General features: G+C 40.2%; 1 protein-coding gene across 6 annotated transcripts in view; it reads right to left on the bottom strand.

Annotated features, from left to right (window-relative positions):
* The window catches only part of Dcx (doublecortin), a 107443-nt gene extending 98466 nt beyond the window's left edge, over window positions 1-8977 (bottom strand). For 2 of the 6 annotated variants that reach the window (XM_045140163.1, XM_045140162.1), the window contains exons 1-2: window positions 8568-8686; window positions 6612-6997 (exon numbers count right to left, since the gene is read on the bottom strand). In XM_045140163.1, coding sequence (XP_044996098.1) covers window positions 6612-6975 — 364 coding nt within the window. In that variant the 5' untranslated portion in view covers window positions 6976-6997; window positions 8568-8686. Of the gene's footprint in view, window positions 1-6611; window positions 6998-8567; window positions 8687-8747 lie in introns of those variants that run through there. The other 4 variants (XM_045140161.1, XM_045140160.1, XM_045140166.1 and 1 more) reach the window with 3 other exon arrangements.
* Between the last annotated feature and the right edge of the window lie 17891 nt (window positions 8978-26868).

Here is a 26868-nt window from a genome sequence, read left to right on the forward strand (position 1 = left end):
ACACATTTGGTAAAACTCAAAACAATAGTTTGCAGTCTATTGGTCAACATGATGGAGTATTGAAATGTGAAGTGTGTGTATGTGCACACATGTCTGTGACCAATGGTTAAGTGTGTAAAAGTGTGCCTTTACCACTCACTCCACTCCTATTTGGAACCTACACAGAGAGAGAGAGTATTTGTTGTGTTACAATTCAATATATTGCTTGAAAATAATGCTTTCCTGTTTCTCGTACTCCCTTGCACCTTACCATCCTCCTAAATGCTGCACACTAGCTCTGCAATGTGTATATTTAGAGCACGTTCATCATTTGCTTCCCCTTGGCTACCACAAATAGCAAAGTGAAGACCACTTTATCCAACCTAGTATAAGTTTGGCATTTACCATGGGCTAAAGAAAATCACAGCCAAAGAAATGCAGAAGCCAAAGAACAGGAGGGGTTTGTACACCTGAGCATAGCAAGGGAAGAAAAACTGGAAGAGAGGTAGGCTCATCTGGAGGGGAAGAAAATCTTGAAAAATATTGGATTTGTTAAGTAAAACCCCTAAGCCTCCAGGTACAAAGAAGTTCATCCAAAGGTTCAACAACAGAAACAATGATTTAATCAGACTTAAGTGGTCATCAATAAGCATAAACAAACAAATAAGTAAGCCCTATCCAGAGCAAATAAATTATTAAACACAATTATATTGTGACGTTTCTTCTTTTTCTTTGGTCTCAGCTGGAGAACCAAAGAAATTCAGAAATCTCAGGCTGATAATTTTTAACCTTTGCAAATATTGATTACATCCAATTTTTAAGCCATGTAAATTAATATACTTCTTGGTTAGTGCTAAGATGCAATTTAGTCACAGTCTCTAGGGCACCTATAAGGACACATGGGTGTGTGTGTGTGTGTGTGTGTGTGTGTGTGTGTGTGTGTGTGTAAGGGTATGTGGCACAGAAAGCTGCCCAATTTCACTAGCTATTTGTCTTGACAGGAGAACCTAGGACTGGATCATAGATAAGCATCAGCACTGTCCCTACTTGGTGCATATATGTTCCCCCAAGATGGATAGGTCAATGGCACCAGCTAAGAGAACCCCTCATTTTTATGGCTTCCTTGCTGGCTAATCCAATTCAACATAAGTGTCTAGAAAGTAATGTCTGCAATTTTTGTTTCAAAATGAAAATGGGTCCCCTTCAATTACTCTCTATATTCATAGCCAACATCTCCCATATGCTCACTAGAAATGGACTCTTTCCTTAGCAATTCATCAGAGTCATAAGCACCTTCCAAAGGGTCACTGAAATTGAGTCAGATGTTTTCCATAACTTGTCATACACTTTAAACCTCTGTCAGACAACTGGTGGTATGGAAATATACAAGGGTATATATTTATTATTTCGCTCATCCAAGTCTCTTTAGGAGAGTCAGCTGTGTAGCTCTATTAGGACTCTGGATTTTTTTTTTCTTGCTCCCATCTCTTAAACCTCTTAAGCCTCTGAACTATGAGAATGATTAACTACTCCCAGATGAAAATGAAGATGATGGCAAATAACTGTAGTATCATATGGCACCCAAGAACTTTCCAGAGTCCTGAACCCTCAGCCAAATCTATGTTGAGCACCTTCTGAGTGTACATTTTAATCACTCCACTCTCTCCTTTTGGCCTGAGTACATAGTAATGGAAAAAGAACAGCTGGTATGATGTCAGTCAGAATGGGGCCTCTAACACTAGATGTACACCCTTGGCAAGTTACCTGAATTCCTCAGGCTGCAGTTTCTTGATTGAAAAGTGGGATGCTAATAATAATCCATATCTTTTAGAATTGTGGGGTACAAGGCTAATGGATAGAAAGTGCTGAGCCAGGAGGCATAGTAAACACTTCATAAATTTATATTGTTATCATTAGACCCCTAGTTTGAAGGGAATCAGAGCATTATAAGAAGGAAAGAATAAAGGGGGAGAGGAGGAAATGAAAAATTAAAGAGAGGGGAATGAGGTGAGGAGAAACCCAAGCTGAAGAAATTAAAAGTATGCAGCAAAGTCAGCCATCGGCAGCCCACATTGTGATTACTTTATAAAATGAGCACTGTCCCAAGCCTCAGAGATAGGAGCTCCTGGTACCTAGTAGGAAGACTCTAGGTGCTGCAAGTGGCAAAGTCAGTTCTGTTGCTCACCCTCAGCGTAGCCACTGCACATACCCACTGAAGGCAGGGCATTCGTAATAGTTAAGAAGAGTGATTTGAGGTGCTAGGGAGATAGATCCATTGGTAAAGTGCCCGCCACATAAGCAAAAGTACCTAAGTTTGGCCCAAAGAATTCATGTAAGAGCCAGGCGTGGAAGCACACACCTGTAATTATAGTACTTGAGAGACAGAGGCAGGAGGATTCCCTGAGCATATCGGGTATCTATTTTAGCTGAATTGGTGAGCTCTGGGTTCAGTGAGGCTCTGTCTCAGAAACAATTAATAAGGTGTAGCGAGGTAGAGGAAAACACCCAACTCCAGCTTGTGGAACCCACACATAGACATATATACATGTCAGCCCATATATATTTTTTCCATATCTACTGCCAGAGCCTGGTACTTCCTGCACATCCAGCTATTTGTCACTAGAAGCTGAGTGAGGTGTGTTGCTGTTACACAGCTGGACTTCCATCCTGCCAGTTTCCAGAAGCTAGTTCCCACCCTCTGGGAACCTACAATAAAAGCTGTTTTAAGGCCAAACAAAGCGACAAATTTCTGGAATTGATACCCTGCTTTAGAGTGATGAGGGGTGATGAAAGGAAATGAAGTCATGGAAGCACAGCCAAAAAGCCAGAACAGGGAGAAGCTGTGGGTCCAAAATGATGCATTGTCTACCTCCCTTCACCTTTAGCAGCACTTTAATGCCAAAGGCATCATATACATTCATATCTTGTCCATGCAAAAGCCCTCTTACCTGAGCTTTTTGTTCTCTAGGGCTTCCTAACTTAAATGATGTTTTATTTTTTACCATACCTATTAATAATGTATTCTTCCTAAATGTCCTAAGTATTTTAAAAATCCTTGCTTTTTAGCAATGTACTTGCTTAGTAGCTAGAGAATAAATTAGTGAAAAGATGACTCCACATCATTGGAACAAATTAGCTCTGGCAAAGGAACTGGATCATAGAAAATGTCACTATACAGATAAGACTTTCCCAAAATGTTACCATTGTGAATATCCCTCCCATGATCTGTGTAACAATACCCAAACTTGTCTTAATCTGCATCAGAACAACTAGCTGTCTTAAATACAGCACTAAAATTGATCTGGGTGCATATACATATGGAAGTAAGGAAAAGATTAGACAGGCTACAAAGAAGGGAACAATTCTGTGATGAAAAACAAAGAAAAGACAGGACAAAAAGAAATGTTACCAGTGCATTTTATTCATGGACCTTCTGGGAATATTGCTAACATGGGCCACATCTTCTGTTGTTTTGCCAAGACTCATAGTATACCAAAGAATCTCTGTATAAACTGATATCAAAAAATGGGGGGCTGGAGAGATGGCTTAGCGGTTAAGCGCTTGCCTGTGAAGCCTAAGGACCCCGGTTCGAGGCTCGGTTCCCCAGGTCCCACGTTAGCCAGATGCACAAGGGGGCGCACGCGTCTGGAGTTCGTTTGCAGAGGCTGGAAGCCCTGGCGCGCCCATTCTCTCTCTCTCCCTCTATCTGTCTTTCTCTCTGTGTCTGTCGCTCTCAAATAAATAAATTTAAAAAAAAATGGGCATTTGGTTCAAAATGTTCCCCTTGATACTTTCCTCATCTAGTAGTAGACTATTGACTTGAAACACTAGTCAAAGGGGTGCCACAAGTTAAGAGTTATTAATTTTTTTTCATTTCATTTCACTTTAGGTCAACGTTGCTGTGTGGAAACATATGATATTCTCTGCTCCTCCGTTCCTTAGAGATCTCCAAAGCAAAAGGACAAAAAGCAAGGATTTTGTCATCTAGGAATTCCTACCATTATTATTAGTCCAGGAAGATCACCGAGACCACTGCAACTAACATTTCCAAATGTATGTTCATATGAGAATCACTCAATAATGACTGTAAAAACAAACTCAGGAACTCGTCATGAGGGTTCTGATTATATTGATATGAGCTGTGATACAGGAACCAGCCTGGCCTAGAACTCAAGATGTTCCTGTCTCTGCTTCCTGGTGCTTGAATTATAGCTGTAAGCCACCACACCAGGCTAAAACAACTATTTTATAAAGACAGAACATTATTCATAGTCATGACAGACACAAACTCACAATCATAAAGCTAATAAGCTATAAAATAAAGGGTTCACATAGTAGTAGCTATCCTTAATTATGTACTGGGAAGAATATAAAGTACTTCAGATCTATCACCTTACTTCATTCTCAATGCAAATATTCCCATTTTACAGCTTTAAAAAGTCCAAGTTTGAGCAGACTAGCATCTGAAAGATTAGCTTGAAGTAAATCTGATTAACAACATTTCTCTTTCCATTGTAATCTGCTCCCAATAATGCTTGAATCCAATATTCCTAATTCCTCACCCAACTTTCCATTTTCAGTTTGAACATTAACAGAAAACAATGTGTATTAATAACTTCTGGCAACACTAACATCTGGAAAAGCACTGACACCCTCTGTCACTAGAGTTTTATGGGTGGCATACGAATGAATGCAATTTCAGTCTGTCCATATCCTACACGGTCTTGGAACTCACAAGGAAATACCACTGTAGTCAGGAATGGTAAGTAAATCCAATCTAGCAGGACTCAAGAGGACTTGGGTGAAAAGTAAGTTGAAGTCTTTTTAAAAAATAAATCATCCTTATCATCTACCCATATTAAATTGAAATGGTTTATTACCAACACACACACACACACACACGAAGAAAAAAATCAGTTTGTAAGAAATGGATTTATGGAGGAATCTGTGCATAAATACTCCTTGTATTAAATGCCAACATATTCTCATCCTTGCTCTAAATACAATGTCACTTAGTCCAGAATTCTACCCTACCATCTATTATGACCTTTAGAAGTTTACAGATAATGGAAATGAAGACAAGTTGGGTGATTTCAGCATTCTTTGTATAAATTATTACATAAAAAGTCCTCAAATTTGCCGAAGGTATAGATTTTACAGTGACAGTAGATACGCACGCTATTGATTACTCTGTTGGACAGCTCCATCAACATAGCTTCAATTCTTCAAATTTTCCCTGACTCACCTTTAAGATAAGCATTTGAATGGTCAATCCCTTGATAGTCAGGACAGCCTAGAACTAACCTTTGCCTCTCTTCATGATCAAACAATCTAAGCATCCTCAACATGGATTTTCAAGGTCATCTATGAGGAAAAAACAGTTCAATTTGAACCCCAAGGCTCAAATGCAACCACTATATTGACACTACACTGCCTTTTATTAGTTATTAGCCCAAACTACTTGGCCCAGCTATCTGAGAGAAGTGGGGTCTTCTATAAATGAATCACTCCTAATCCTTTGTCTAGTAACACAGGATACCTAGTAGCTGTGAAGCAGAGGCAGGGTACTCCTACCAAGTAATTAAGTGTGCTATTTCTCCTTCCTTGTTGGTTATTTCATAATGTGGTCTCCCTAGAGATCTGCCTGCTCTATACTCACCTATGCTTGGGGAATAGTGAGAGTAGAGAGGGAAGGCTAGATAATGCAGGAGAGGTTGGAACAGGGACATTTTCCTTATTGCCATTTCTCAAGACTTTCTTTTAAAGCACTGTATCAGGTTAAATTAATCAGATGTGCTAAATCCACCAATCTTCAATACAATTTATTTGACAATGCAAAATACTAACAAGATCTAATTTCTAAATGAGCACAAAGAAAACTTCAAAGCAGAGCAAGTTTTGGGTAAGAGTTGGGGTTTCCCTGTTATGAGGTGAGTCCACAGGTTGTCAGGATTTTCAGAAACCGAGTCATAAAATTTGGTTACAATTCTGAAGTTTTGAAGGATTTAGGTTGAGTGATTTATTCCTACTCTAATAGGAATGGTCTTTATGAAAATACCAGACATACCTACAGCCTTCTTTGGGATGTCTCTCAATTATCTCACCCTCAAAGTCACACCCTGAAGTGGGCTGTTTAGAAGCAACAGCTGAGAAGCAACCACTTACCTAAAAGTATAATCCTCTGTGATCATGTCCAAGAAGTCCTGCTTTAGGGTGTAATGAGTTGCAGTTCCCAAGTAATTTCTCCATAGTTCAAAGGAAAAAATATCTCAATTAACTCAGCCCAACATTTTTTCCTTTCTCTAATGATTTCACACTTGCCTTGATAGTGCTATACAGGCTTAATTATGAACAAGAGTAACAGACACGATTCAGAATTTTCTTTGTATGTCCTGACAGATAAGCACAATGCATTATCAACAACACACACACTTCAATCCCAACAGAGACTGAAGCCCATTAAAGGTGGTGGTGAAGGACCCTGTTGATGGCAATTGAATCAGAAGTCTGAGCATCGATCAACCTGATGTTTTGATAAATTCTCTAATTTGTCTCAATGAAATCTAAAAAATGTAACCATAACCAAGAACGCTATTTCCCACCAGGGGCTGCCAACCCACTACTTGAATTACCTTCTTCCAGTTCATCCATGCTCCCGATCTTCCTGGATCCATCAATGGTGTAAATGTAACGCACTCCCTGAGGCAAGTTGATGTTGTCAGACAAGGATCGAGTCAGGTCAGCCAGCAGAGCATCGAAACTGCGAAAACGGTCAGAAGATACAGCATACACAATCCCCTTGAAGTAGCGGTCCCCATTGCGGTAGAAACGTACCTTCTTGGCTTTCTTTTCATTACTTAGTGCCTGCAAGGTTCTGGTTCGGTAGAAGCTGCAATGGGCGCTGTGAGTGGGACTTGGCAGCCCATTCATCCGTGACCCTCTCATGTTCCTGGATGTCTTATCTCTTTCGTCAAAGTGTCCAAAATCAAGTTCCATATTTTTGTGGAACCTCAGAGACCTGGGTGTTGGAGACAGGGGCGGGGATAAGGAAATATGAAGAAAAAGGGACAAGGGAGAAAAAAAAAAAAAGAATTCAAATATTAGCCAGATCCAGATCTGCAATCTGCTGCCTGTGAAAAGAACTGGTTGGGTTTAAAAAAAAAAAAAAAAAAAGGAAAGAAAAGCCTGTGACCCATCTGCTGCTTGGCCCTGACCTGCAGGAATATTGATCTTAATAGAGAAGAAGGAGGGGCTGGGCAGCAGGCTGGTGTGTGGGGGCTGGGGTAGTGGGAGTGAGAGATAGAAAGGGAGGCATTTTTGGCACTGTTCCAAATGGTGAGGGGTGTTGAAATAGCTTAAAATCCTGGAACTTACTGACAGTGGCTCCTATCAAATTGTAACTTCGGGCAAAATACATTAAAACTGGCATCTGTTTCCTCACACATGCCCACATGACTAACAGTTGTAAATGAATCCATAGCCGTATAAAATTCCCCTTGAAGAGACACAGAAGGGAGCTAGCCAAGGTTAGCATCTCCAGTTTAAGAAGCAGTCAGCACGACTAGGAAAAGGAGTGTTTTAATTTTGTTCCAAATCCTTTTTCTTACTCCAATATGTGTATCCCCTCCCCCAGAATAAACTAGGATTCTCTTTTAAAGGGGTAGCCTCCAGGGAATAGCCACTGTCTTTGTGCTATTCATGAAACCCTCTCCCCCATCAAGCTGGTGCAGCTATCCAACATTTGTTACAAATAAACTGGTGGAGGGGTGGGATTAGAAGAAAAATCGGTCATTTTACAAGTTATTAGCCCTGATTTACACTTGGTTCTATTTGGTCACAAAATCCTTTTTTTCCCCTTCCAGGTGCTTTATCTCCTCCCCATCAATGCGGCAACACCTCTTAATGGAATCGATACAATTGTTGAAATAGTCCCAAATGAATCCCTGAATAGCATAAGGGATCTTTACAAGCAAGTATACCTTTCATTGTTCTGGGTTTTTACCCTGACTGAAGGAGCATCTTACCCTCACAGCAGGCAGTTCACCCCAAAGTTATCTATTGCCTAGGTGCATTAACTGGAGCAAACGATGGTCATCTGTCAGGCTTTCATTTTCCCCTCTGTTCAGCCCCCCACTCCCACCCCAAGTCCCAAAACAATGAGATCATGCAACCAAATACAGTCAAAGACCCAACTGCTCGAAAAGGTAGTGACATCCAAGGAACCAAACTATTAACATTCACCTCACATATGGGGATAAAAAGACTCACAAAGCAAGCAGGGCTCAGCTGTTACATACACTGCCACATCAAGATTTGCAAGGGAGTAGAGGGACAAGAGATAAAAAAGGACTGGTGGCTGGTAGATTTGCCAGACTGACTCTCCCTTTTTCCAATGTCACCATGACCTATGCTGAGCTCAGCATTGTCTCCAAGAGACAACCTGCAGTAGTAAGACCCCACCTCCTCAAGACAAGTAGCAAGCATTTCCCCAGGCAGGCGAGCTGCATCAATAATGCTTCCCTTTATAAGCTGAGGTGCTATTATTCTAAATTAACATCCTAGTGAAAACAAAGGAACAGCAAACTCACTTTTCCAGTGAAAAATCCCAGGTAGAAGCTTAGAGGGAGAAAAAAAAAAAAACCTATAGAATAAGGCAAAAAATGAGAAGAGGAAAGAGAGAGACAGACACAGAGAGAGCTTTGCCTTGTGCTTTGCCCATTTGACATCTGTTACATTCTGCCGGAAAATCACTCGAAAGGCTCACTCACCAGTTTTCTGCTGGTTGGGTGGAGATGCTGAGAGAAAGAAAACCAATCTCTCTATGCCTTTGTTGTCTGAGCTCCAAGCAAGAAATTCCTGCCAGGGTGGATAGTTGCCTTCTAGGTCCTAGTGCCTTGTCCAGCTTCTCCCTCTCAAGCTTAGTGAATCCCCCCACCAACCTCCTATGATTAATTACATGCTTTTTTTTCTTCGATTCACAGCCTGCATTAACAGCTAGAAAGGTTTCATTTATAACCAACAGGAAATTGCAGGGTAGCAAAAAAAAAAAAAAAAAAGATTGCATGGGCAAGCTCAGAATACTCTAATGAGCAATGTGTTAGTCCTTTCTCTTAGAAAATTGGCAATTTTACTTGGCCAAAGCCTTGCCTGGGGGCCAGACTAGACAGCCAAATCAAGTTTCTTAGAAAATGTAGCTCTCTTCATTTTACTCTCTTCAGATAAAATAAAATCTGCAAATGATTGTTTTTTTTAACTGAAGTCTATCTGCTATAAGAAGGAGTAGGAAAAGGACAAGAGAAATTTCATGGATGATAGAGTTGAAAGGTGACCCTCCTCAAACTTGTGTTTTTCTTTTTTTGAGAGAAGGTCTAGCTGTGAAGCATTGTCTGATCTGGCACTCACTGTGTAGACCAGGCTAGCTCTGAACTTGCTATAATCCTTCTGATTCAGCTTCTTGAGTGTTGAGATTACAGATCTGCTCTACCATGCCCAGACCCTCCAACCCCAAACTATAAATTGATATAAGAATTTGATTAATGAAACCTATGACACTCACCTTTAAGAAATTCAGAGTTCAAATGCTACCCAGATGTACTTGTATAATGAAGTAGATCTGGCAGCAACAAGATAAATTTTAACTGATTTCTCCTCAAGCTATTTATCACTACCTGGTTTCTTTATATTAAGTATGTTATATACATATATAACAAAGAAGCACCCAAATTGAATTTATTAGATCAAACTTGAACTTATAGGTCAAACTATAAGACAGAAGAGAGGGCTAAGATGTATCTCAGGTGCTAGAGTATTTGCCTAGCATATGCAAGGTCCTGGGTTCCATCTCCAACATCATATAAACCAGGTGTGATGGTGCACACCCTGTAGAATCAGAATTCCAGAGGTATTGGCAGAAGGATCAGAAGTTTAATTTCATGTTTAACTACAAAAGGGGGTCAAGGTCAGTCAGAGATATGTGAGACCTTTTTACAAACAAACCAACAGAAATAAGAAGGCAGAAGAGGGAATGAAAAATTAAATGAGGGCAGGAGGCTACCATTAAACAACTGAGAGTTCCTTCATTAAAGTCTAACAGTCTTAAGTGATCATGGTTCCATGTTATTGCTTGACTTCCAGAACTAACAGTGTACCTCCAAGTGGAAAAGGAAAACATGATCATCTTCTCCAGAAAGTGTTGGGTCAACAAAGCCTAAGGTATGTAACCTGCCCAGTTAAGGACCTCCCAACATTTCACTACTGCATTCCTGACTTGTATATAACAACCTCAGGGAATTTTTCCTGTTCTTTTCCCTGTTACTGCCTTACTTTGTGAATGTACCTTGACAACTCAGGATTACTCAGGTCAGGGGTCAAGAAATATCAAGGAATAAGAACAAGAAGATGTGGAAATTCCAGAAAGATATGTCTTAAATTTCCTTATTGTGTATTACAAGGATTTGGTAAATATTTATGCAGAAACTGATTTTCAGTTAGACTCTGGTCTGATCAGATGAGTTCAATTTGGGTGTGTCCTTTTTCTCTATAACATACTTGATAGAAATATAGTAGTGTAAGGAGAAGTATTTCAATATTTATCTTACTCATACATAATTATCTCTGTGTTTTTTGATTCTTGTCTTGGTTCAAACTTTCAAAATAATCTTAGTTCTATTGAGGATATAAGTATGAATGGGATAACAAAACATACACATGAAGGGTTTGAAATCAATGTTAGAGGAATCATGATAGTAGTCTTTGCAATGTTGCCATAGATGTCACACATGCTTTTATGAGTCAGCTAAGGAAAAATGACTTGGTTTGCTTTAAATTCAAAAAGAGACCAAAGGGATGGGCAGCATCAATATTCCCCAGCGTCACGTATATGGTATTATCATACTAATAGGGGTTATGTAAAAGAAGAAAAAAAATCTCTGGTCAAATATGAATGAAAAGTGATGAACTAAACAAAGTTTTCACTCATTTTTTAATTCTTTTTTAAAATTAAGAACATACTTGTATGGATACATCATGTGTTTATGCCATCTTTTCCCTCCTCCCTGCCACCATTCTGCAGAGATCCTCAGTGGGGTTGCTGGTATTACCCATGGGGTTGTGGGTTATGCATTGTAGGAGCAGCAGTCAGTTACTGTGGGGAGGCAATGCCTCTGGGCATGATGTCCCAACCTGGGGATCTTAAACAATCTTTGCACCCCCTCCTCCACAACATTCCCTGAGCCATGGTGGGCGAGTTTTAAGTCTACTTCAGTGATGATCTCTTAGGAGCCTCTGGACTTCTGCTTTGGTATGTGTTGAGTATCCTCAGTGCCTGTCTCCTTCACCCTAGCACTGATTGTCAAGCTCACTGTGGAAGCAACACTCTTGTTTGTCTCCCCAGTCCCTCTGTGGTTTCAGCTGTGCCTTGGCTGAAGTAAAACAGGTATTTTATTTCCTCAAAAAAGTACAAAGTCCAAGAAAACACCAACCAGCCTCACATTTATAACCTTAAATATTAATGGTTTTAACTTACATATTAAAAGACACAATTTAACAGGGTGGATCAGAAAAATGAGCCCTTCTACCTGCTGTCTTCAAGGAACCCACCTCACCATTAAAAACAGTCAACTCAGAGTGAAAGGATAGAAAGTGGCATTCCAAGCAAATGGAAACAAGCAGGTGTTACTATATTAATATCTGATAAAGTAGACGTCAAATCAAAAGTAATCAAAAAGATAAAGAAGGCCACTTCTTAATTATGAAGAGAATGATCCAACATGAGGACATCACAATCATAAATCTATATGTGCCAAACATAATTTTTGAACATGCTCTTGCTTTGCTTATTGAAATCTTCTTCTTGTAGGCTTTTGGGATTGCTCATTTGACTCTTCTGCGTGGAGTGCTCCTTGAAGGTTTGGCTTTATGTTCATATAATCCTAGAACTGCCTCTTTTCATAGAAAGTTTTCACCATCTATTATGAGGAATAATTTCACTAGGTACAGAAGATTATGTTGGAAGCCACAGTTTTCAGACTTTAGAGTGCTCCCTTCTATGCCTTTCTGGATTTCATGGTTTCCATTAAGAAATCTAAGATAATTCTGATGCAATTGCCTTTGTATGTAGAGAGTTGTTTCTCTCTTGTTTCTTTTAACATTCTCTGTTTTCATTGTTAAGAGTTTTAACTACAATGTGCCTTGGAGAATTTCCTCTTTGGTCCTGTCTGTTTGGTGTCCTGTGAGCTTCTTGTGTCTGGATGGACCTCTCTTTTGAGAGATTGGAAATTTTTTCTTCAATAACTTTGTTGAATATGTTCTGCATGCCTTTGGCCTGGATGTCTTCCTCTTCTGGTATGCCCATTATCTAGATGTTTGGTCATTTTAGGGTATCCCACTGTTCCCTCATATTCTGTTCACTTGATTTTTTTGAGCTTAGCAAAGTTTTTGGACTCCTGCTCAATTTCTTCTGTCTTGTCTTCCAGGTCAGAGATTCTGTCTTCCACATGAGTGACTCTATCAGTGAGGGATTCTAGAGAGTTTTTTAAAGGCTCTATTTGATTTTTGTTTTCTGATTTTTTTTTAGCATAGTATCCAAGTCTTTTTTTGAGATTTCAGTTCATGGTCTACTTTTCTTGATGCTTCCTGGAATTGATTCTTGCATTTGATCAGATCTTCATTAAGCTTAATAAAGTGGTTATTGAGATCCGCCCTCTGTTTGTTGACTCATCATCAATTCATTATTCTCTCTTTTGAGAACTCTCTGTCTTTCTTCAATTAAATTAAGCCTAGTGAGAAAAACCTGTGTGCTCTAAGAGAGAATTCTACTCAATTTCATTTCTGCAGTTGTTGGATTTTTGATCCATTTTATCCAGCATGATGGGGTTATAACCACAGATGTGCAGATTGTATAGGTTGCAAGTGCATCAAGGGTACATGGGGAATTGGGAGGTGGGGAACTGGGAGCTCAGGCCTACTCACTCAGCTTGCATGTACTCTCCAGCACAGGGGAACCAAAGGTTGGGGAACCAGGAGCCAGGAAGCTGGGGAACCAGTAGCAAGAGGTCAGCTCCCACAGTGGCCTGGGCACTCTCTGGCTCAGGGGAACAGGGAATTGGAGACCCAGGAGCCAACCAGAAAACCAGAGCAAAAGGCCTGTTTCTATAGCACACATGTAGGGTCCAGGACACCCCAAGTCAGCAACAGGGGTTTCAGGGCCAGGGAAATGTAAGGTGGGTATTGAACTAGGATCTCTGGCCTACTCACTCAATGCACACTTTAGTTTTCATTCTTATAAAACTTAACAGAGCTTTTAATGCTATAAAATGGCTCAGTGGGCAAAGCACTCACTGAGCAAGAAAGAAGAGCTGAATTCAAATCCCCAGAACCCACATAAAATGCTAGACAAAGTGATATGTGCCTGTAATCCCAGCGCTGGGGAGGCAGAGGCATGAAAGCCCTATGGCTTGCTGACCTGCTTGTCAAGCCAAATAAGTGAACTCTAGGTTCAGCGAGAGACCCTGTATCAAAGAGTAAAGTGGGGACTAGCTGGGCATTATGGCACATGCCTTTAATTCCACCACTCAGGAGACAGAGGTAGAAGGATCTCCATGAGTTTGAGGCCACCCTGAGAATACAGAGTGAATTCCAGGTCAGCCTAGACTGGAGTGAAACCCTACCTAGAAAAAAAAAAAAAGAAAAAAAAGGAGTTAAGTAGGGACTGATTAATAAAGACCTCCAGTATTTATCCTGGCTTCTGATGACACGTGCCTATGTGTATATGCACTCACATTCATCCAAACATACATATACTTAGCACCACACACAGTCACACACAAAAAATAAAAAGTAAAATTTAACAGGGCTTTTTAGCAAGCTGGGAATATTTCAAAGTATTTATAACAATTTAGTATAAAGGACTTTCACTCTCTCCTGTTTTATAAAGTACAGAACATTTACTTTCCCATATAGCTTGCCATATAATATTTCCTAAAGAAAACTATAAAAAGAAAAGCTCATCTAGACTATTTCGCAGAACTATTCCTCTCGGGTAAATTCACACCTACTCACCACACCCCCTTTATTCAATTCATTAAAGGAATGAGGCCACCTGGCAGAATAGAGTGTCGGGAATAAATCTGTATATAATGGAGAAAGATACTGAGGATACTAAACACCTACCAAACCAGAGATCCAGATGCTTCTAAGTGCCCATCACTGAAGTAAACTTAAAATGTTCTCAGCATGGCTCAGGGAATTTTGCGGAATTGGGGGCAGCAAGATTGTTAGAGCCACAAGTTGTGACATTTTGCACAGAGACATTGCCTCTCCCCCACCACAATACATGACCCACAATACCCACAGGGTTGACCTGCATCCCCAATGAGGAAAGCTTCTTCAGAAAAAGGACAGGGAGAAGGGAAATGATGGTACTAACATGTGATGTTTACATACAAAAGGTGTCCATATCTAATAATAAAAAAAGAAGAAGAAAGAAAGTCAAAGGGCAGGGGAGATGACTCAGCTGCTAAAGGCACTTGCTTGCAATGCCTGTTGGTCCAGGTTCTATTCCCCTGCCATTCACATTAAGTTGGACAGACCTGGTACATGCATCAACTTGTGAAAATAAATAAATAAATAATTTTAATATAACTCAATTTCAAAATCAAGGGAGATTTGTGCTTTAAGGCAATAGAATGAAGAAATTGAAAAGAGAACTATATTATGGGAAACCTAGTAGGCTAGCAACAATAAAATATGAGAAATGACCATGTATATGCTCAGTACTAAAGGACAGGTACAGAGCAAGAGACAACCATTACTGCACAAGGCAAAAAGATTCATTTATTTCACATGAAAACATCATGTTCTTTGTAACAATCAGGAAATTAGACATTTCTTGTTATGTTTCAATCTGTTAATGAAACTCAGCTTTATAAACAAGAGCAGCAAATAAAATCACTCTTTAGAGAGATAAAGATGCTAAAGATAATGATTAGATGATATATAGAGATAGAGAGAGAGAGAGAGAGAGAGAGAGAGAAAGAGAGAGAGAGAGAACCAGCTAGGCCAAATGAGCAATAAGGTGCAACCATAGCATGTCTGTTATAGGGGAAACTAACTGCTCTCTAATTGGATTGGAAGCCCACTTCATGGGAGGGAATATATGCCTGATAATGACAACTTTATGACAGGGAAGTCATTAGCCCTAGGAGTGTAAGGCCTTCTGGTGTCTCACTAAATGCATGTATTATACTCACCAAACTGCCTGATAAGCACTTACCTTAATGTTCATACCCATATGTTAATGCTACTCTCACTTTTGGTTAAAGAAGCTTCTCTTTTCAGATGGTGATGACCATTAGGATGACTCAGAAGGCACCATAGTGCTGAGAAGAAGTGACAGAGGAGTGTTCGGCTCTGAAACATCTCTATCACACCTTCCAAGGCTCAGGGTCCATTGCAGAAAAGGTGGTAGAAAGAATGTAAGAGCCAAAGGAAGGGTAGGCCTCCTTACCACATGCTCCTCCAGACACAAAATGGCCTGGATATCCATGACCCAGCAGTGCCTGGCACTACCTATACAAGACCATCATAATAGGAGGAAAACATGATGATGTTAAAATAAAAGACAGATTTATGGAGAGAAGATGATGTGATGGAGAGTGGAGATGTTAAGGGGAAAATGTGGGGAGGGAACTATCATGGTTTATTGTCTATAATTATAGAACTTGTCAATAATAAAAAATAAAACTGAATTTGAGAAAAGGGATTTTCTGCATATAAGCATTCACTTCAACCCATGAACTATCTTGCCGTTTTCAAGTTGGAATTCCAACATGTCAACATATCTTTCCTTGTTTGGCCTATTTCATTAACATAATGTCCCCCATTCTTAGCAAGTAACCACAAATGATATGATCTCAATTTTTATGGAAAAAAAATATTATCCCAATTATACATATGTACCACATGGTCTTTATTCTTTCATTGTTGTATTCTTTCTGTCTTATTTCAGAAGTTCAACAACTCTCTGGACCTCTATCATAACTACTTTAAAAGATCTTTGATCCATACACCACTGCAACAGGCTGACTGACAGGACCTGGTGGCTTCAAGCTCTCTTTGCAACTTGGTCTTCATGAATCAACAGGACAGCACTGGCCAAGATTTTTCTAGCAATACAGACTGTGGCAAGGATGGTAGCAACCCCAGGAGTATGTCCCCTTATCTAACTGACACTTCCTCCTTCAACCAAGGTTTTATGTGTTAGAATTCATAAAACATACCAAAATCAATTTGGTTGTATGTATGGCTAATTGGTATAATTGTTTAAAATTGAAGAGTGTCCCATCCAATTCCTATGAGCATATCCTATTTCTTTGGAAATAATTCTACCTTCACAAAAGTTGGAAAATAACATCCAATTCATTGTCATTAATGATTATATTACTAATATAAAGCAATAGAAGTTGTATCAGTATGAACAGCCTAAATATGCACTAACTGATGACTGAATAATGAAAATATAGTACCTACACTCAATGAAGTTTTACTCAGGTGTTAAAAATGTGAACTTATGAAATTTGCAGGGAAATGCATGGAATTGAAAAAAAAATGTACTAAGTAAGATTAACCAAGCCAAAAAGGCTAAAATTTCCTTTTCTCACTAAGATGTAGTGTCTTATTTTCAAGATGATGTGTGACTGAGGAACAACTATGATTTGAGACAGGAGCCCATGAGGTGGGGGAGAGGTGATGAGAAGGGGAGAAAGGACAAAAGGTAGCATACAGTACGAAATAAGAAAGGTAGCTAAGTAGGGAAGATCCCAGAAGGGGAGAAACTGGGGAAAGTAAACAAAACAAATTAAGAACAAAGAGGATTTTGGAGAAAAGTTAGTATCTGAATTCACGAATGGGCCACCATAAGGAGCCTGAAGAACAGAAAGGGCATCAGATAAAGATGACACCTGAAGTCACCATTGGCCATCTCATGGTAGCCAAAGGGAAACAGAAAAGACACTGAAAATAGCCTATACTGAACTCTCCAATGGCCAATCCAAGGGATAGGGTGGGGTGTAACAAAGAGGGAACTCACTAACAACCTAACCACAGGAGCTGGGGAACACAGACCACAGAGTTTCATGAATTTTAGCGCATAAAAGCAATGGGTCAGGAAAAGGCTTAGTTAAATGAGGGTTAATGCTCCTGAGACTTGCCTCATCCCTGCCACAGCCTGTGTTATAATAGAAACCTTAGTCTCACTCTTAATGAGTAATAAAGACCTCAGTAGCAGAGGCAATGTGAACTAGCTAGGGCCTATCAGTCCTGTTACTGCTGCAGTGGTATGCTGATCAAGGATCTGTGAAGGAAATTGTGTGGTAGAGGTCCAGTGAGTTGATAATCATCTGAAATAAGACAGTATGAAAACAGTGAGGAATGGGTAACGACAATGTGGTACATATATGCAATGGAGTATTATTCAGCTATGGAAAGAATAAAATTCTGGCATTTGTGGTTACTTACTAAGGCTGTAGGACAATATGTTCAATGAAATAAGAAATAGACCAGACCATGAAAAACAAATGTTGTATGTGGTTGGGTATGGAAGCTGAACTTGATTTCAAAGAAGTAGACAATAGAATAAGGAGATGGGAAATAAAAAATAAAACCTTCCTTTTTGTCAATTCAGTTAGTATCAGAATACAAACACTAGCTTTCACTGTGGTTTTCCTCCAGTTCTAATAGATCTGCCATCAGTCAGCTCAGGTGCCAGCTTCATGCTTCCATTCACTCAGTTCCACTGTGCTCCAGAGATCAGCCATTGGTAAATTCAGGGGGAAGCTCTTTTCTGTTACTCTTTTTCCCTGGCTCCCACAGATTCAGTATTTACCAATTTTCCTCAGAGTCCTCTGTTCCCTAGGCTTACTCATATCTGCCACTAGTGAATTTGGGTGCTCCCCTCAGGCTCCTAAAGTTTGTCCATTTGTGACTTTCTTATTCTGGGGCTGCCACAAATAAGCGGTGGTAAATTCAGGTGTCAGGCTTTCCCTGGAATCTACTGTGTGCCCATAGGCTTTCTGCAATTCTGCATTGGTGAGTTTCAGTGTCAGCTTCTTTGAAGCACCCTCTCTTTCTGTCCACCTGTCCCCCAGCTCCCATGATGGGCCCTTCTTGAACTCAGGTACTAGATTTTCTCTGACACACTCTCTGTTCCCCAGGCTGCTGCTGATTGGTGATTATTAAATTTAGATTCAGGCTTTGATTTATTTTTAATATTCTTTCTTTCAGAGAGAATAAGAGACTAGACACTCCAAGGCTTCCTTCCCCAGCAAACAAACTCCAGACTCATAGGCCACATGGGTACTAAGGAATGTAACACTAGCCACCAGGCTTTGCAAAGCAAGTGCCTTACAAATGCCTTTAACTGTTGAGCCATCTCTCTGGTCTTTTTTGTTTTAAACTCAGTGTTTATACATATACATAATGTACTTTAATGATAATCTCCTCCCATTTTACCCCCTTTACCTATCCATTATCCACTGAACCCCTTCTTCTTTCCAACTAGTCCCCCTTCTATTTTCATGGAATTTTTTTGCCTTCCTCCATTGTCCATGACAACATGTTGATGGGACCAATATTGTGCAGGTCTTGTGCTGGTAACAGCAGCTGCCATGAGATCATGAAGGCAACAGCCACTTTGTGTGTAGGAGACAGCATTCTAAAGCACTGTTTCCCATGTTTTGGCTCTTAAATTATTTCCATCACCTCCTCCTCAATGATACCTGAGTCTTGGGGAATATGAAACAGATGTCTCAGTTAGTACTGAACACTCCACTGTCATTTTTCCTCAGGTCTTTGAAGAGTTCTGAGTCTCCCTAATAGTTAACACCATCTGAAAAGAAAAGCTTCCTTAACCAAAAGTGAGAGTAGTATAAACAAATATCTAGTGGGAAATGTGGTAAGCATAATATATCCATTCAGCCAAACAACAGCAATAGTTTTCCCCTAGGGCTTATGACTTTCCCAGTTTTTGACTATATGTTCAGTACCAGTCCCAAATTCTCACCCATGGAGTAATCCTCAAATCTAATCTCAGTAGTTGGTTATTCCCATAACATAAACACCCTTATTAAAGTAGTGGGCACATCCTTCTTCCCTTCTGACTAGCTTCCATGGTACTAGAAAATTCTATGAAGCCTGTTGTGGGAGAAAGTGATCAGCAGTCTTAACCAACAGTGTAACCTGCAAACTATGCAACTGGCCAGCCAGGCAAGGGTGCTAGCTTTTCTCTGGCACCCTCTCTGTGACTCCAAATTGTGGCAATCAGACATTGACAAGATGTAATTCAGCTCTTTTATGACACCCTTTCTGTTCCTCCATCACTCCACCCATTAGTCATTGGTAAAGTCATCTTCTCCCAACCATCCTCCCCATTCCTCTGGGTTGCTATTGGCCCAACACTGAGGTAGATACTGCTGTGTGAGTTAGGGCACAGCTCCACCTGAACTGAGATCACATCACCTACCCCATCCACAAAGTAATATCAAACTATCTCTGAGGTTGAAGTCCAAGCAGCACAAAGCAGAGTAAAGACCAGCAAATACGCACAAAATTTTGAAAACACCAAGCACTATTCCAAATACTCACTTAACACAGAGGTGCCATAAAATGGTGATCTAGTACTATCTCCCAAAGGATAAATCTTAAAACAAAACCAAAGTCAATATATCTCCCCCACGAAGAGTAGTGCTGAACACTCTACTGTCACTTCTCACCAGCACTTGGAAGAGTTTCAAGTCTCTGCAGTAGTCAACAACATCTGAAAAGAGAAGCTTCCTTAGCCAAAAGTTAGAGAAGCACTAATATATGGATATAAATAAATATTTAGTGGGCAATATGGTAGGCATACTGTATCCATTTATCAAGACAACAGTAGTAGCTCCCCACCCCCAATCCACCAAAGTCTCATGGCCTCTCTACCTGATTTGATTAGGACTTCAGTACCTGGCATGAATTCCCTCCTGTAGAGGGGTCTCAAATCCAATCAGAGAGCAGTTGGCTCCCCTATAACACACATGTGACCATTGTACAAGTTGGTACATTTAGTCTGTCTGTCCATCTATAAAACCTCCAGAGTCTAAAACTGGTTAAGACCATTGATAACTTTTCTCCACCAACAGGCTGTATAGCTCTTTCCAGCATCATGACAGCTAGTCAACAGGGAGGAGGCTTCCAGCTCAGCTACAGCTTGATTTGTTAGTGACCTGCATCCCAACCATGTGAAGTCTTCAGCAACAAGGACTTCCCATCTACTTCTGGCAGGATACCAGGAGCTCAAGCTGCTTTTGCCACTTGTTCTTTATGATTCAACAGAACAGTGGTGATCATTGTTTCCATGGCAATCCAGGCTGCTATAGAGAGAACTCTGGATGAATCTCTCACATGCAATCCCATCAACTTAACCCTATCATAAAAATTTAAAATATACACAATAAAAATGATTGTTTGGTATGTCATTTTATGAATTTAACATGTAAAATCCTTGGTGAATAAAAGAGGATTACATAAGAGTTTCTTTACAGTTAGGCATGTAGAGCTCATTATACATTAATAGTGAATTAGTATTAATATTATTGTGTCTCAGAGAACAGTAATGACCATAAAAGATAGAGAGATGGGGAAACAGCTGGGTCAATGGAGCAGTTAAAACAAAACTAGCATTTCTCTTATGTGAGTAGTTTGTTATGCCTGCAACAACTGGAATATTAACATTAAAGTTCACAGATGAGAAACTACCACAGCAGATACAATAACAATAGAATGTTTGAATTTTGGGGAGAAATGCCAAAATGCGACACAGACACTGAAAGTGAACACATGCTATTGGAAAAGTGACACTGATAGATTTCTCTTACTTTGCTTTCATTTTATTTTAGATAGCAAAATAGCCACACCAGAAAAAAAAAAAAAAGGAATCCTCAACACAGGATTATAACAAAACAGAGAAAACTACAAGATACAACAAAATGAAACACAGTATAACAAGGTACTTCTGGGCTCCTCAGCTACTTCTATATGTCCACTAGAAAAATGTTTTACAGGTTGGTTGTATTGTAGTGATTTTTCACATTTTTTCTTAGATTTATTCCAGCTCATTTCCAGGTTGATTTCTCAGTGTCCTGTAACCAAAGCAATTGTTGTTTTCAACAATAGGGTCTTACCACCTGGTTCTGGTTGGCACTCAAAAGGACTGGAAGGCTTGAAAGATGGCTTAGCAGTTAAGGTGCTTGCATAAAAGGGACCCAGGTTCAATTCCCCAGGATCTATGTAAGCCAGATATGCAAGATGACACATGTGTCTGGAGCTCATATGCAGTGGCTAGAGGCCCTAGCATGCCCATTGTGGTGGTTTGATTCAGGTGTCCCCCATAAACTTCGGTGTTGTGAATGCTAGGTTCCCAGCTGATGCAGATTTGTGAATTAATGCCTCCTGGAGGGAGTGTATTGTTGGAGGCTGGCTTATGGATGTTATAGCCAGTTTCTCCAAGCCAGTGTTTGACACACTCTCTATTGCTGTTGTCCATCTGATGTTGGTGAGAAGGTGATATCCACCCTCTGCTCATCCCCTCAAGGGTGTAAGCCAAGATAAACCTCTTTTACCCACAAGCTGCTCTTAGTTGGGTGATTTCGACCAGTCATGCAAAACTGACTGCAACAGTAAAGTGGTACTGAGGAATGGGATTGCTGCTAGATACCTAACGGTGTGGTTTTGGCCTTTTGGAGCTGAATTTCAAAAGGAATGTGGCAGGATTTGAAACCTTGGCCTAAGAGATGTCTTGCAGTTCTGTAAGCACAGCTTAATGGACTATTCTGGTCAGAGTTGAAAGACTTGAATGCAGTAAGAACTATGGGCTGTGAGGTTTGGCTTATGAGGGTGAGAAATAGCTTTGTTTGAACTGGGCTAGAGGCAGTTTGTGTGAAAAGCTTGCTGTTGTGCCAGTGTCCTGAGAAGTTGTGCAGGGTTGCTTTGCATAAAAATAAACTGGTGTGAGCAGAGGGATATGGCACAGAAAAAAAAAAAAAAAAACTTTGGGTGAACTGCTGCCCGTTCTGCCTCAATTGAAAGATTATAACCTTTGAGACTGGGATAGCTAACCTGCATTGGAGCAACAGGAAGAATGTAGACTCTTTTGAAGGGGTCTGAATGCTCAAGTAGTGCCCTGTTCTTCAAAGTCGTCTTTACTCCTGCCCCCTGCCCCCCGGATTAGCAAATTGAGACCATACCTGGTATTATAGAGTATAAGAAATGCAGGAAAGAGAGGGCCATTGAGTTTGCAACACAGTCTTGTGTTTTGGAAATGGCCATGGGCATTATGAAGCAGGTTTGCTGGATGCCTACATGGAGACCCCATGGGGCCATGAGGATGAACCGTGAATTGTAGTAGAGACCCAGTGGGCATGCCAGGACCATGAGATGGCTGCTAAGGAAAGCTGTCATCCTAGATGAAGTTTTCCAGGACTGTGAGTAGCCTAGCTGGAGGAGTGGAATTGGAATACCAGAGACTTGTTGCTGGTTAAAATTATCCGACTTGGAGATTTGTCATTTACTAGCGTTGTTGGACTTGGATCTACAGATTTAAAAGGCCTTGGATTATGGGGATGTATGAACATCATTGGAATTGGTAGAAAATATGGGGACTTTTAAAGTTGGGCTAAATGCATTGCATTTTATATCATGGATGGTGGTCAGTTTATGGGGGCTATAGGCAAGTGGTTTGATTCAGGTGTCCCCCATAAACTTATGTGTTCTGAATGCTAGGTTCCCAACTGATGGAGATTTGGGAATTAACACCTCCTGGAGGGAGTGTATCGTTGGGAGTGGGCTTAACAGTGTTATAACCAGTGTCCCTCCGCCAGTGTTTGGCACACTCTCCTATTGCTGTTGTCCATCTGATGTTGGTGAGGAGGTGATGTCCATTCTCTGCTCATGACATCATTTTCCCTGACATCTTGGAGCATCTCCTCAAGCCTGTAAGCCAAAATAAACCATGTTTTCCCACAAGCTGCTCTTAGTTGGGTGATTTCTACCAGCAGTGAGAACCTGACTGCAACACCCATTCTCTACATCCATCCTTCTCTCTCTCAAATAAATAAATAAAAATAACGTTTATTTTAAAATGCACTGGAAATAGACTGTACTGCTTGTGTGTCCTCAGGAGCATCCCTAACTGAGAATTCATTGGGAGGTTCTGTTAGATACTTTCTTGTTACTAGAACAAAACACCTGACAACAAAACATTCTAAAGAAGGAGGGGTTCATTTCAGCTTACAGTTCCAGATCATAGTCCATTATGGTGAAGAGGGTAGTCACCCAGTGGACAGTAAGCAAAAAAAAAAAAAAAAAAGACAGCAAACAGGGAAGGATTGTAAAACCTCAAAGTCCACTCCAAGTGACACACTTTCTCCTAAAAGCTCCCCAACCAAACAGTTCCTTCTTATGGAACTTAATTATTCAAACACATGGAATTACTAGGAGAATTTTACATTTCAACCACCACCATTTCACCCCTGACTATTATTGGGTTCATAGCCCATTTCATGAAGCAAAATGAATTCAGTTCAAATTTAAAGTCACCATATTTTTTAAAATTTTTTATTAATTAGTTTTGTATTTCATGAATATAGTCAAGTAGATACCATTGTTAGGCTCACCCATGTCCTACCCTCTCCCCCTGGCCCCTCCTTGTTGAGGTATATGGGTCACGCATTGTGGAGTTATCCCACAGTTATGGGTAGGAGAAATGTCTCTGCATATCATGACCCAATGTGTGGCTCTGACATTCTTTCTGCCCCCTCTTCTGCAAAATTTCCCTGAGCCATGTTGGTTTCATTTTGGGTCTGCTTCATTTATGAGGTATTGGGAGCCTCTGTGTCTCTGGATATCTGATTTGATAGGAGTTGATTTTTCTCTATGTCAATCTCCTTCCCTCGGGTGCTGGTACCTGGTTCACCAAGAAAACAGCACCCTTGCTTGTTTCGCAAATTATTTTTATTTTCAGCTGGGGCCCTTTTGAGGTATGATGGGGTGATTCTCTCCTTAGGATCTGCGTCTATCTGAGAAAAATAAGCAGATTCTCCAACAAAGAGTAAAGTTAGCACCAGACAAATAGGATAACCCTTATTTTTTATAGAGAATTTAATAGGTGTAGGCCCTTTTGTAGCTCACAATTGGTGGTAACTTGATAATGGAAAGTGGGCTCATGTTTGGATATGGTTCTGACTTGTTTCCCAGCTCCAGCTATGTGTCACATTCCATTGAGGGGTCAGTTAGCCAAATCAAGAGCAGTTGGTTTCCCACCATGGCTGTGCACCACTATTGCACTTGTATGAGCATCACAACAGGTTGTTTGCTGCTAAGTAGGTTAGACCATGAGTTGCTTGAAAAGATATTGGTCATTTTTCCCCAATCGCCCATGTAGCACCTTCTGGCACTAGACGCACTGACTGTCTGGGTTAAAGTCCCCATAATCTTCAAGTCTCCATACTTATTGAAAGTTCAAAGTTTCATCTGTGACTCAAGGTAATCTTTTAGATGTGAGAATTGCAAACTCTAAGCACAAGCTACATTCTACATACTTTCCATATGCAATGACACAGCATAAACATTTCCATTGTGAAAGAAAGAAATGGGATCATGGTTAGGAAAGATTGGACCAAAGCAATTCTGAAACTAAGCATGGCAAACAACAAATCCTGCAGTTCCTTGTCTGTCATTTGAGACTCTTGATGAAATTGCCTGGACTCCCAAAGGCTCTCTATCTCTGTTTCCTATACTCCCTCTCATGGACTGGTTCTACATTGAACCTGAAACTTTCCTTGGCAGACATTCCATGGTTCTGGCATCTCCAACATCCTGGGATCTCCACTTCAACTTAGTGTTTACTTTCAGAGCTTCACAGAGTGGCTTCTCAGTACATCTGTGCATACCCTGCCTTACTTTACTTAGCCTCAGCAGCTCACTGAGATGGTAATAAATACCCCATGACCCCCCCATCTTACATCTTTATTCCAAAATCAGTACAACATGGCCTATGCTAACTAATTCTGCTTTTAGACAGGAAGAAGGCCAGAAAACCATAAAATACAGCTGTAGAAACCACTTTATTGCTGACCTTGGGGGGCAGAAAACTTCTTTGTCATCTTTAATGAGACTTTCTCATTTCAAAAGAATTCACATTTTTCCTATCTTGCACTTTCAATGGGTTTAATCTTGCACTCAACATATTTCTTGTAGTCTCAGTGTAGGGTAAGTAGATTTCTCTTTAATAGTGGTAATCACTTTAACAATTATAGTAGAAGTAGAAACAGTCACTTGCTCAAAATTTTAAATTTGCTTACTTTTCTTTTTGTGTCAAACTTTATATTTTTCATACCTTTCTGCTGTGTACTTTGCTCTCCTTTACTGTAGTTCTGAATAAGGGCAGCCAAGAAAAGCCATGACATAGACTTGAGGCCATTCTATCTTGAAATTTCCTCCACCAAACACATTGGTCCAATACTTTTAAATTCAACTTCACTCAAATTCTCAGGACATGAGCATAATGAAGTCTATCCAGAGATGCTAGCATCATTATATTTGTTACTATTCCACAAGTGCTTAAAAGTTTTATAAACAGTCACTAAGTTACTTGCTACTCTCAACAGGTGAATTAGGATCATCAAGTATATCCTCTTTCAAGTAGTTCTTATAAAAAATTAAAAAATAAAATAAAATAAGGGAAATAATTAAATAGTTCATACCATGAATAATCAGCACTTTCATTGCCACCAGCAAAGCCTTTACAAGCACTGAAGTTGGAGAGCCAACCCCAGATAACACCAAGCCCAATAGAATCATCAATACTTACAATTCTGTTTCTTTAGAGTAACTCCTGGTATCACAATCTGTATTAGTCAGGGATCTCTACAGGAACATAACTGATAGAATGACTTGATATTTAAAATTAATTTATTACAATGACAGTCCAACAATAACTGTCTGCAAGCTTCAGAGTCAATGAATCCTGTAGCTTCTCAGTCCATGTGGTTGGATGCCTCAGCAGTCACATTCCAGCACTGAAGACATAGGGGAATCCTATATAGCCACTGGCCTTCAGTCCATGTGGAAAAATGAGCGAACATGGTTCTAACACAAGGAAGGATAGTTGAACAGGATAGATAGCCATAAGAGTAAGTAGCAGACAACCAGGTAAAATGCATTCACCAGTGAGTAACTTAGGCAGCCAGGTGGAAAAAAGAGGTTTTGTTCTCTCAGAACTTCCTTATATATTGCCCCCCACCAGGAAGGCTACACAATCTGGGAGAAGGACTTATTCTGGAAAAGGACTTCCTCCTTCAGTTGATCCTCCCTAGAAACAACCTCAGAGATCCAGCCAAGAGGAATGCTGTGGATTCCTAATTTAATCAAGTTGACAACAGAACTTAACCATCACAAATATTTTCTATTGTAGTTACCTTCCAGATGCTGGGACAAAGCATCCAACCAAAAGTAGCTGATGGGAAGAAAGTTTTTATTTTGTTTTACAGCCTCAAGGTGTAGCTTCTTGGTAGCAGGGGAAAGCATGGCATGAGCAAAGGCTATATATCACTTCCTTGCTATAATAGGAGCAAAACAGCAGCAGGAGAGTGAGCTGGCTACAACAGTCCTAAGCCCATTCCCAACACCACACCTCTTCCAGCAAGGCTTTACCTCCTAACTTGCCATCTACTGGGTACCAAGCATTCAAAACACAATAGTTTATGGGAGACATCTGATTCAAACCACCACAGGCTCCATGTCTATCTTGTGATCCAAAACACATTTAGTCCACCTTTAAAAGTCCCCATACTATTTTGCCAG

The sequence above is a fragment of the Jaculus jaculus genome, chromosome X, assembly GCF_020740685.1.
Source record: "Jaculus jaculus isolate mJacJac1 chromosome X, mJacJac1.mat.Y.cur, whole genome shotgun sequence".
Classification (NCBI taxonomy): domain Eukaryota; kingdom Metazoa; phylum Chordata; class Mammalia; order Rodentia; family Dipodidae; genus Jaculus; species Jaculus jaculus.